A 12,575-nucleotide genomic window follows, 5' to 3' on the forward strand; every position below is an offset into this window, starting at 1 on the left:
TATAATGTCTCTAGGTTTAGGGAAGGTTTGGGGCAGATTCAGTGTCAGCGACCTCACAGAAACCACTGGCCAAGTTGGGGAGACCATGTTGGACCCAGCATATGGTGCTTTAGGGCAGTTGAAAGAGCGCAGGGCAGGAGTCAAAGGCAGCTGATGTACCCCACTCTATGGCCTGATTTCTACCCCCACCCTCAACCCCGAAGGAGGTGTGGGCTGAACTGGAATCAAGTCATTGGGGATGGCTGGAAAAGCATTTGGACTCTCTAGACTGTAAACTCCATTAGAGCAGGGATTGGGTCTACCTCTCTAATCAGTCAGTGGTATTGAGTGCTTACTATGTGCAGAGCACTATACTAAACACTTGGGAGAGTACAGTGCAACAGAATTAGTGGACCCGTTCCCTGCCCGTAACGAGTTTATGGTCTAGAGGAGGAGACAGACATTATTATAAATAACTTATTATTTTAATAATTTAAAATATTAAAATAACATATCATTTAAAGATATATACCTAAGTGTTGTGGGGTTGAGGGTGGGATGAATATCAAGTGTCCATGTTTTAATGTATGATACTCTCCCAAGCACTTAGAGTGCTCTGCACACAGTAAACATTCAATAAATACCATTGATTGATGGGGAGCAGACTCCCCTTTTTTTGGAGAAGGGAAGGAGGAGAGAAGGGGGAAGACAACGCTGTTTCACCTCTGCAGTCCCTAACCTCAGGAACACCCTCAGGAGGCTTTGCCCAGAAACACTTCCCAAACCCTGCCATGGATTCCCTGCTTTCCAGCCTCCCCCGGCTGGGTCAGGAATCTGGCTGGTCGCATTCTGCCTTACGGAGAACAGCCTGTCCTCCAACTGGCAAGAAGGCTTGGAAAGCAACGCTGGGGCCATTAACTGAGCAATCCTAACAAAGCCCACCTTGATCCCATTAAAGATCCAATTAAAGGCCGGGTAATCCAAGCACATGTCCACCAGCCACTGCAGGCTCCAGCCCTCAGGACATCAGATTGAGGCAGGCTGCTACACAGTGGGGGGAGGGGCAGGGAGAGGGAGCAGGGAGATGAAGAGGTTAGTGCTTTTGTGGTATCTCTCCTCCTTCTCTCAGCTAAACCTGGCCCTGGAGCCATTGACTCAAAAGTAACTCATCCTCCTTTGCATGTGGTTTAACAAAGTGCTCAGATATTTCCTCTTGCCATCTTGCAGGCCCACAGGCTCTTTGTCCTGCCTCAGCCTGGACAGCCTCCCTTCACCACCCACAGTGCTCCCCGCCCAGTCCTCAACCCTGCTAGGAGCTGAAAAGAGAGGTTCAGTCTCAAAATTCACATATGGAGAGCAAGGCTCCCCCACACCCCTGAAGGGCACCTTCATTCATTCAATCATATTTATTGAGCGCTTATGTGCAAAGCACTGTACTAAGCGCTTAGCACTGTACCTTCCACCTTGCTCCCTACTCCCCTCCCACCTTGACCCTGAGTATTTCTTCGAAATACTATTGCTCTTCTCATACCCTCTTGCTTCTCCCTAGTCATTCTCTGGGTTTCTTTGTCTTTTTCTCTGCCTCTGGCAAACAAAACCCAGTCCCCTAGCCCTTTCCCCTCTTGTTGGATCTCCCCTCCTTGCAGGCAGGCCTAGGATGGGGCTATTTTTAGGTGACTTGGAGCTGTGGGAAGCTTAAGGCCAAAGACGGGCATGAGCTAGAGTGTGTCAGGGAGGGGAGAAAGCCTGGGGCTCGACTAGGGGGTGGGGCTCAGAAGCCCCCTCCGTCCCCCATTTACTCAGTGTGAGTCAGTCTTTCCGCCTGGGACTGTGGTGAGGGAGAGTTGAATACCAAATAGCATCGTTATCACCACCATCATCACTGGGGTCCCTGGAATTTGGGGAGCGTCCGTCTTCAGCATCCCTAGAATAGAGCTGCTGGAAAAGTGCCAAGTATCAGAGTTGGGAAGGGAGAAAGTGTCCTAGTGTCCCAGTTCTAGAGGGTCCTTTGGGCCCTTCTAAACTCACCTTCTGTCTCCTGGGACCTTTGCTGTCTGGGGTGGGGAGACAAGGCAAGGGGAGTGTCCAGACTGCTCTTACTGCCCCTTCAGGGCCCTGCCCAGCAACCACTGATCAAAACAGCTTTTCTAAGGCTGAGCATGCCAACAGCAAAATCCCAACGGCCAGCAGTATATGCCAACACCCCAGGAGATGCCTGCTTCCTCCCCATTGGTCAGTATCAGCTCCAGGTGCACCCCTGCCCCCAACATTAGGCTGCTAGCTGCCCCCCATGTTCCCCTCCACATACGCACACCCCTCCTGTGCTGACACCTGTGTTTTCTCTCCTGTCTGTCTCCTTCCTGTCCGGCTGGCTCGGAGACATCATCTTTCCCATGTGACCTTGACCCTCTGGTGAGTAGCCAGATCTCTGCTTGGGTGGGAGGGATTAAATAATGCATTGGAGTCAGGTTAGGGTTGGGCTGGGCAGTTCAGACCAGGTGGGTCAGATGGATCAAGGTGACGATCCTCTGAGACCCCAGGGTGGAGAAGACAGAGGGCATCCCGCAGTATCTGATCGATTCTGGTGGAGAATGGGGAGGGAGTGGTGTTCCCTGGATCTGAGCGGCCCCACTCCCTCCACCCTGGAATGTGTTTATGGAAAAAGAGAGAGAGGCGCGTGTGCACACACACATACACACATACACACCCTCCCCCAAGTTCCTGGAGGCTAGGAATGGGAATTCAATGGGGCGGGAGAGAGGAGGGGAAGTTGGGGGGCGGGGGGCTCTGCCTGGGCACCAGATATATTTAGCAGCTGCACGTGAGCTGAAAAGGCCAGATTAAAAACTCAGTGTGTTTAGCAAAGGGAGAGAGAGGGAGAGAGTGTGTATGTGTGTGTGTGCGTGCGTGTAGAGCAATGTGGGGAGGGGGGGCTAGGCAGAAGCAACATCTGGGAGAGGAGAGGGTGGAGTGAGGGGAGGGGGAGGGATGCTTTAACCTGCCCCTCCATGCAAGGTCAGGGGAGGAAGATTGAGGGGCTCTTAATTGTGCCAACTAATAAATCCTAATGGATTGTAATCCCAACCCAGAAGATGTGCTTGTGCCTATGTGTGTGTGTATGCGTGTGTGTTTCCCAGACCCAGTAGCCGCATCTGCTTGGGACAGGCTTGTTTTTTGAAGAGAATTTTCCTCGGGAAAGTTCCATTTGTGGGCCACATCTGCCTGGAGCAAATTTAGCAGTGGGTGCCAAGCACACTTTAGTGGGGAATGCAGACAGAATCCTGAGGACAGCAGAGCCCTGCTGATCTACCTGATTGATAGCTTTTCTACCCCACCCCATTCTGCCTCTCCAATCACCCTAAAGGTGGTCTCGGGATGGCCATCAGAGAACCAGGCTGGCTGGCTGGCGGAACGGGGAGGGAGTCACCAGCACCCTCCGTGGGCTTGCAGACCTCTCAGGGGCCACCCACAAGGAAAAATACCAAATGCCCAACCTCAACCTAAAAAAAGCATTAATCATTAAGACTAAAGTGAAGAGCAGCATGGCCTAGTCGAACTACATGGGCCTGAGACTCAGACCTGGGTTCTAATCCCAGCTCTGCTACTTGCCTTCTGTGTGACCTTCACTTCTCTGTGCCTCTGTTTCCTGATGTGTAAATTGGGGAGGAAATTCCTCTTCACCCACTGCCTTAGACTGTCAACCCCCCTCCCAGCCCCACGGCACTTATGTACACATCTGTAATTTATTTATATTAATGGCCATCTCCCCCTCTAGACTGTAAGGTCATTATGGACAGGGATTGTATTCTCCCAAGTGTTTAGTACAGTGCTCTGCACACAGTAAGCGCTCAGTAAGTACAACGGATTGATTGATCGATGGGATAGAAACTGGGGCTTAGCTGCCCCGGTGCTTAGTGGTTTTTGCCACATATTAAGCATTTAACAAAAGACCACATTTATTATTACTATGACAAGCATTAGGAGCAAATCCCCCTAAGGAGTAGTTAGGCATTGCATCTTAGGCCCTTGAAATGCAAATGGTTTCCTTTGCATTTTTTCAACTGGCTCTTAGGTTTGGGGAGGGGCGGTGTCAGGTGACATCTACTAAATCAGGTCCATGATCATTCAGTCCACTCCCTCCCATTGGATCTGGAGGGCATTTCCACTCCCTATTCTCAGCATCTGGTATTGGGAAGGAAACTTGAAAAGCAGGGAGCAGTCAGTCGTTTAAAATCGATCGTATTTCGTGAGCTTGTACTGTGTGCAGAGAACTGTAGTAAGCGCTGGGGAGAGTACAGTACAACAATAAGCAGACACATACCCTGCACACAATGAGCTTACAGTCTAGAGGGGGAGACAGATATTAATATAAATAAATTAGATATGTACATAAGTGCTGCGGGGCTGGGATGGGGGATGAATAAAGGGGAGCCCAAGACAGGCTTTGGCTTCCCGACCTCCATCCCAAAGGGCCTTGCAGCACCCTGACTCCCCACCCCCAGACAAATACACACACACATTTCTCTCACCTTGTCTCTCTCTGCTCCTGGCCGGCCCTAGGCGCTCAGCGGATGTTTGGGACATACTTCCGTGTGGGATTCTACGGTTGTAAGTTTGGGGATCTGGATGAGCAGGAGTTCGTTTACAAGGAACCGTCAATCACCAAGCTGGCAGAGATTTCCCACCGCTTAGAGGTGAGGGGGTGCATGGGGCAGGAGATGGGTGAGGGAGGGCAACCTAGAGATATAGGGCCCCCCGCCCCCCTATCTGCCTGGCATCAGGAGAGTGGATGGGATCAGCACACATCAGCGTGGCCAGGTGGATAGAGCACGGATCTGGGAGTCAGAAGAACCTGGGTTCATTCAATAAGTCGTATTTATTGAGCACTTTATACTGAGCACAGTACTAAGTGCTTGGGAGAGTACAGTGCAACAATAAACAGGCATTCCCTACCCTCTCGAGTCAGGGAGACAGACATTAATGGGTTCTAATCCTGGCTCCGCCACTTGTCTGCTGGGTAATCTCAGTCAAGTCACTTTACTTCTCTGTGCCTCAGTCACCTCACTGTAAAATGGAAATTGACTGAGCCCCACGTGGGACAGGGACTGTGTCCAACCCGATTTGCTTGTATCCACCCCAACACTTGGTACAGTGCCTGGCACATAGTAAATGCTTGACAAATACCGCTATTATTATTATTATTATTATTATCTCATCCCTTCTCCCTGTTGCCCTTCTGCCTCAGGCCCACAGCCTGCCTGGTTTCCTGACAGCTTTAAATGGGCAGGGAATGTGTCTGTTTATTGTTGTACTCTACCAAGCGCTTAGTACAGTGCTCTGCACACAGTAAGTGCTCAATAAATACGATCGAATTTGCCGACGGACCCCCCTACCCTTCCTTTTTCTCCCCTCCCTCTTCCTCCAGCCCACAGGCCCAGCCTCATTAGCCCTGCCACCTGCTTAATAAAGTGATGGGGACAGGATCCAGAGTGCCCTGTGACTGGGAAGTCCAAGCCACTGGCCAGATGGCAAAAGCGTCAGAGTAGCTCCCGCCCCCTCATCCCAGCAATCCCCACTCAGCCCCCACACTGCCCTGGCCCTTGGATTCTTGTCTCTTCAGAGCTCCACCCTCTCTGTGACTGCCTTTCTCCCACCACCCACCTTGGCCCAGAGGATAGCAGGGCACCTCTTGTGTCGGCTGGGTGGGGTCAGGCCCCTGGCATTTGCTGGCGCCCTGGAACGCATTGGGCACGAGGCTGATGGGGGGGAGGGGGCCAGGCAGGCCCCTCCCCTTGCCAGCTCATGGGGGGTGGGGAAGGGTGGGCGGGAATGAAGCCGGGGACATTTGCTCTCAATTTAGTGGTGGATTCCAGGCTGCTCTGCACATGGCAGCATCGCAGAGTCCAGAGCTGAGAACCGCAGTGACTCAGAGGGGCCGGTGGAGGCGGGGGAGGGAAGGGGGTTTGTGGGCTGCGGCCGGGCTGGCCGGAGCCGGGCTCCTTAACCAGCCTGACCCAGGATTTGGGACAGGGAGGGGTGGCAAGCTGGGCCAGAGCTGACCCAGAGATCCCCCTCCCCAGATCCCCACCTCAGGCTTGTGCTGCCCCCCCCGCCCGGGGCAGGGTAAGGGAAGGGATTTGAACTGCAGTGCAGTTGGTCAGGGGTCGGGAGGGAGGGAGAGGAGGCCTGCCCTTAGGTTGGTATCGCCAACTAGCCAAGCCCCGGAGCCTACCCTAGCTTGCGCAGTAACGGTCAGTTCTGTTGACGTGGATTATAGTGTGAGTCTAATGATGCAAACAAGCAGACCCTTTGCCAGGGGAACGGAGGCCAAGAAGGCTTTGTCACAGTCTGCCTCACCCGCAATTCCAAGACGAAGGTTCCTTCTGGTTACCTCCTACTGAAGAGCTGACCCATAACAAACCTTCCCAATGAGAGAGGGGCCTTCTACAATGTAGAAGTCTATTCAAGGCCTGCTGAACACACCTTGTGGGTGGTCGGGGGAGCAGATCCATCAAACAATCAGTTGTATTTATGGAGCACCCACTTTGAGCCGTACTAAGCACTTGGGGAAGTACAGTGTAACAGAAGCAGCGTGGCTCAGTGGAAAGAGCCTGGGCTTCGGAGTCAGAGGTCATGGGTTCGACTCTTGGCTCTGCCACTTGTCAGCTGTGTGACTGTGGGCAAGTCACTTAACTTCTCTGTGCCTCAGTTACCTCATCTGTAAAATGGGGATTAACTGTGAGCCTCATGTGGCACAACCTGATTACCCTGTCTCTCCCCCAGTGCTTAGAACAGTGCTCTGCACATAGTAAGCGCTTAACAAATACCAACATTATTATTATTATTAGAGTTGGTAGATATGTGCCCTGCCCACAAGGAGTTTATAGTCTTAACTTGTGGCAGATAGCTTGTGTCCATCTTCCTGAGTGGCAGCCTGTACCACGAGGCCACCTGACCGCTCACGCTGCTGCCTCTACCCACTCTGCCTCTTCCCCAAGTCCTGTAGGCACAGTGTCTTGCCCCCTGTGAGGGCCTCCCCTTTTCTCCAAGAGTGGTCCCCTTGGTTCACCCTACTGCTGACTTCTACCTATCCCCTCTCACTCTCCTCCTAAATGCCGCAGGAGTTTTACGCCGAGCGCTTTGGGGATGAGCTGGTGGAGATCATCAAGGACTCGAACCCGGTGGACAAGGCCAAGCTGGAGCCTCACAAGGTAAATAAAGGGGGCACCCGAGGAGGTACCCTCCGCTCCCCACTGCCATGCTTCCTACCCAGCCTTCCCCAGGGGCTGTGGCCAAGCAAAGTCCCAGCTGCTATCCTTTGTCCGAGCCCTGCCCAGGCTGGATTTTTCTCAAATTGAATCCTGGACCCCCAACATTTGAGTCGGGCCTGGATCCAGCTGGGCCAGAAAGGAGGTCTGAGCTGCAGTTCCAGAGGGCACTGCCGCACATGTGTAGTATATTTGTCATTCCATAGTCCCACAGAGACCACCAAGAGCCCTCGGCAACCACCACACACAAGGAAATAGACTGCACATGCGTGTCGACACTCCTGCGTCGAGTCCAGCCCTTAGTGGGGTGAGGGAAGGAATGTACCAGGACGACCTGAGCCAGATGGGTGAAGGCTGCGACCACCCCCCCGCCCCCACCTCAGCCTGGAGCTGGTTCTCTCCCCTACCCCACTCGCTTCTACCTCTACCTCCAGGCCTACATCCAGATCACCTATGTGGAGCCGTACTTTGACACCTATGAGCTCAAGGACCGTGTGACGTACTTTGACAAGAACTACAACCTGCGTACTTTCCTATTCTGCACGCCCTTCACGCTGGACGGCCGCGCCCACGGAGACCTGCACGAGCAGTACAAGCGCAAGACCATCCTCACCACCTCCCATGCCTTCCCCTACATCAAGACACGCATCAATGTCAGCCACAAGGAAGAGGTTTGGAAGGGTCCGCGTGGTGGGAAGAATGGTGGGCATGGGCCTAGGGGCCAGGTTAGTGTGATTGGTGGGGTTCAATCAATCAGTGGTATTTACTGAGAGTTTAACGTGTGCAGAGCACTGTACTAAGTGCTTGGGAGAGGACAATAAAAGAGTTGGTAGGACCCTTTCCCTGCCCACAACGAGCTTATGGTCTAGAGGAGGAGGGGGGCATACTTAGAAAAATAGAATTTATAGATAGGTACACATGGTTCACAAAGTCCAAACTCCGGCTGTGGACTCCAGGCAATGGATGTGAAAATGTTTTTTATTTGCACCGGCTGCGTAGAATTTCCCCTTGTTCCTTTCCCCACAGTGTTCCCAGCTCCTCCTGGGTCAGGTTGACCTGGTCCACCCTAGAAGAAATTCTGACTGGGCTTTGTTGCAAAACTAGGCCTCACAGGCAAACTCATCCCTCGGGTAGGGCCAGTCAGATGTCGTCCTGCAGGGCAGCGGGAAGAGAGCAGCAACATTCGGGCAGACCGAGCCCGGTCACAGATACCTCAGCCAACCACGCCCACCCCCCAGGTGGCGGGGTTGGGGTTCAGGGTTGGCTGGAGACTTGCCCGGAGCCAGCAGAGAGATGTTGGTCTGGGGCTGGTGGGTAGATAGTGTCTACCAACTCTATTGTATTGGACTTCCCCTAGTGCTTAGCATAGTGCTCTGTACACAGTAAGCACTCAATAAATAGCACTGATGGATTGGAACTTCTGTTTGAAAACCCCTCTCCCAGACCAACAGGGCTCCTCCCCCATTGGGTTATGGGGCATGCCTACCTGCAGTTACTGGGGTGCCTGGGCCCCCAAACCCAGGAGACTGCACCTTTTTAGAGGAGCAACATAGCAAGGTGGATAGAGTATGGGCCTGGGAGTCAGAAGGTCATGGGTTCTAATCCCGGCTCTGCCACTCATCCGCTGTGTGACCTGGGGCAAGTCACTTCTCTGAGCCTCAATTACCTCCTCTGCAAAATGGGGATTAAGACTGTGAGCCCCATGCGGGACAGGGACTGTGTCCTACCCGATTTACGTGTGTCCACCCCAGCGCTCAGTACAGTGCCTGGCGCTTAACAAATACCACAACTATTATTATTTTCCCCTAAGGGTCTCTGCTTCAAGAGGAGATGGGACCATGAAAGTGGGGCTGAAATGGGGTGAGAGGAGGCTCCAGAACTCAGTCCCTCAACCCCCTGTTTCCGGACAGATCATCTTGATCCCCATTGAGGTGGCCATTGAGGACATGCAGAAGAAGACACGGGAGCTGGCGTTCGCCACTCACCAGGACCCGCCCGATGCCAAGATGCTGCAGATGGTGCTGCAGGGTTCTGTGGGCACCACGGTCAACCAGGTCAGGGGTTTTAAGGATTGCCAAGGGAGGAGCGAGGGCTGAGGGGCCAGGTCAGCAAAGGTGGGCCCACCCAGCCTGTGGCTCTTGGATTGTGCCCAGTTGTCCCTCTTCTCCTTCCCCTCCTCTCCTCACCCTGTGCTTGTGGCTGCTGCCCACCCATCTGGTCCTCCCCAGCTATTGGCATTTGCCTCGCCCCCAGCCCTCAGTGTCCAGCGCTGTCCCCACAGGGTCCCCTGGAGGTGGCTCAGGTGTTCCTAGCTGAGATCCCCGATGACCCCAAGCTCTTCCGGCACCACAACAAGCTGCGTCTGTGCTTCAAGGACTTCACAAAGAGGTAGCAGCCATAGGGTAGACAATCCTCTATTCCTGACCCACCTTCCCCTTTCTCTTCTTTTCTCTCCCACCCTAAGTCACAGAAAAGCATAACCACTTTCCTGTCCTGCCTTGTCCCCTACCCCGGTCACCTCTTTTGGCATCAGAGGGGACATAGTGGGAACCCAGTTATTATTATTATTATTATTATTATTGTATCAAGCACTTACTATGTGTCAGGCACTGTTCTAGCTACAGGTCAATCAGGTTGGACGAAGTCCTTGTCCCACTTGGGCCTTACAGTCTGAATAGAAGGGAGAACAGGTTTAATCCCCATTTTACAGTTGAGGGAACTGAGGCACAGAGAAGTTAAGTGACTCACCCAAGGTCAAAGCAATTGGCAGAGCTGGGATTAGCACTCAGGTCCTCTGACTCCCAGACCCATTCTCTTTCCACAAGGCCATGCTGGATCTTTCTTTCCGGCCTCAGATTTTCCTCTTACCGCCCCACTTACCCTTTTGTCCCTTTAAACCACAGGTCCCTACTCTGGTAGTCTCAGCCCTTTCTTCACTTTCTTCAGCCCCCAGTGGTAACTCCTCTGCCCTATAGGCCTTCTTTACCCTCTTTTTTTTCCACCATGCTTCCTCCACCTCCCCTACGCCCCCCCTCCCAACCCCATTTCCTCTCTGCCCACTCCACCCTCCACCCTTCACCCCCAGGTGTGAAGACGCCCTGCGGAAGAATAAGGCCCTCATTGGGCCGGATCAGAAAGAGTACCAGAGGGAGCTGGAGCGCAACTACAGCCGGCTGAAGGAAGCACTGCATCCCCTCCTCAACCAGAGAATCCCCCAGCTCTATGCCCCGCTGATTCCCCACACCAGCCACAGGTAATGGCAGGTCTGAAGACACCACTGATTCCGGACAGAACCCTGGAAATTAGGCCAAGGGGGAGAGCATTTCCTGTCCTTAGGCTTCTAGGGCTCCAGTCTCCCGGGCAAAGCGGGTGACAGTTTTCTGAGGAGAGTGGTTTGGGGAGGGGGCAGGAGAATGACAATTCTCAAAGAACCACTTCAGTATTGATTTTTTTTGTTTGTTCTCCCAACTTCCTCCCTTCCCCACCCATCTCCTTCCATACCAGGAACTCCCTGAACAGATCGAGTCTTCGCAAAATCGATGCCTAACGGGGAAGGAAGCAGGAACTTCTAAATGCTGAACCAAAGCAGCCTTTGTGTGGGGGAACCAGACTTGGGATGGGGGCCCTGATCCAGCCTGAAACATTCCACTCCCCACCCCTGGCCAGGGAATGATTCTGTTGCCCAATTCCTTCAGTGCCTTCTGGTCTGTTGGAAGCACTGGACTGGGCAAGGACCGTTCCAGTCCCAATGGCAGGAATCCGAGCCTCAGGAAATGTGGCGGGGGGGCAAGGGCCAAGGGAAGCCTTCTGGTGTGAGCAGCTATATGTGCACATCTGTCCTAGCCGCTGACTGTATCAGTGTTTTCATTTTTTGCTTTTTTATTTAAATAAAAAAAGTTTCTTTTTAAGTGGCCAGCATGTGGTTAATTGTTGTCTCTGAGGGGCCAAGAGGGAAAGTGGTCCAGAGCAGGGAAGGGGCCGTTTGGTATCATCTTCACCTGTGGGTGCCTCACCCCTGCCCTTCACTGCCCATCCCAGCTCCTGAGTTGCATCAGATGGGGGCCTTTTTGGGTACCAGCTCAAGGCAGGATAGAGAGGGAATTGGGGTCTGAGAGCCTGGGAGATGGAAAGCAGTTGGTTCTCCTTTGTAGGACCTTTGGGTAATGGACAGCAGGGCAGCTGCTTGGTATCCTGCCTTCTGTGGAGCTGAAGTGTGGGCACAGCAATTTTTCTCTCGAAACTAGCTGTTCCCTTCCGTCTGTTGGGGAAAGCTGGTCAGGGGGGTTGTGGGGGGGAGAGGTCAGCTGCTGCAGGAACATGGGGTGACTAAGAAGTTGGGAGTGTCTCCCTGGCTGCCTGCCCAAGGGGTCTCTTCTTTACCATTTCGAGGGTTCAGAAGATGAATGGACTGAGATCGGGACTACGTTCGACTGACGCCCCTCTGACAGCTCTATAGATTTTGGGGTCGAGGCTCGAGTCGAAAGCTGTGGTGCTGGGGAAAGGGGGAAGATGGGCCTAGCTCAGGGAATTTAGGATGTGGCCTGGAAAGTCTGAATCATGTGAGCTGTCCTACCCCTCTCTCCCCTCTGTTTTGACCGTCTCCCTGTCCCGTGCCCCCACACCCCCACTGAGGGCCAGCACTCCCCCCCCTCCCCCCCCCCCCCCCCCCCCCCGTTATGCTGTGTATGTGAATGTTTTCGTTGATTCATGACATTTAGTTCCCGGTGGCCGCCCTCTCCCCTGGGGCCACAGCTGGCGGGTGGGTGATAAAAAGCGGCGAAGGGCCCCACCCCAGGTGAGTTGCAGCCAAAGGGAGATGTCTGACCCCAAAAGAACTTCAAGGGTTTATGAGCAAGAGGGGAAGAACCTTGACAGAAATCTAGGCTGAGGGTGAAGAGCCTAATGCCTAACCCTATCCGACTCCCCCACCCACCCGAGACACCCAGAACCAAGAATGCACGACCGCAGGAAAGGGAGAATTGGAGCCATTGATTGATAGCTGGAGGAGTCCGAAGATTGCCTCAGGTGTCCTCTCTGTCTCTGGAAATCTGGCCTCGGGATGATAGCCTCAGGTGTCCTCTCTGTCTCTGGAAATCTGGCCTCGGGGCAAGGCGCCCGTCAGAAGCCGAGGTCGAGAGACGGTGTCAGGGCCGGGGCTGAGGGCCTGGCGCTCCTGCATCCCCCCACCGTTAGCATCCGAACGACCACCACCAGCCCTGACTTTCGCCCCGCTCTCCTCCTCTTTCAGTCAGTCAATAAAGTCGTATATATTGAGCGCTTACTGGGGGCAGGACACTGTACTAAGCGCTCGGGAGAGTACGCTATAGC

At 53.5% G+C, this 12,575-nt stretch overlaps 1 protein-coding gene across 14 annotated transcripts in view; it reads left to right on the forward strand.

The window, feature by feature from the left end:
• Positions 1–11,162, forward strand: part of DOCK6 (dedicator of cytokinesis 6) — a 76,516-nt gene extending 65,354 nt beyond the window's left edge. For 11 of the 14 annotated variants that reach the window (XM_029052570.2, XM_029052573.2, XM_029052571.2 and 8 more), the window contains 7 exons: positions 4,548–4,673; positions 7,101–7,190; positions 7,682–7,918; positions 9,158–9,301; positions 9,529–9,635; positions 10,333–10,500; positions 10,752–11,162. In XM_029052570.2, the coding sequence (XP_028908403.1) occupies positions 4,548–4,673; positions 7,101–7,190; positions 7,682–7,918; positions 9,158–9,301; positions 9,529–9,635; positions 10,333–10,500; positions 10,752–10,794 (915 nt within the window). In that variant the 3' untranslated portion in view covers positions 10,795–11,162. The other 3 variants (XR_005659558.1, XM_029052583.2, XM_029052581.2) reach the window with 3 other exon arrangements.
• The last annotated feature ends 1,413 nt before the right edge of the window (positions 11,163–12,575 follow it).

The sequence above is a fragment of the Ornithorhynchus anatinus genome, chromosome X2, assembly GCF_004115215.2.
Source record: "Ornithorhynchus anatinus isolate Pmale09 chromosome X2, mOrnAna1.pri.v4, whole genome shotgun sequence".
Taxonomy (NCBI): domain Eukaryota; kingdom Metazoa; phylum Chordata; class Mammalia; order Monotremata; family Ornithorhynchidae; genus Ornithorhynchus; species Ornithorhynchus anatinus.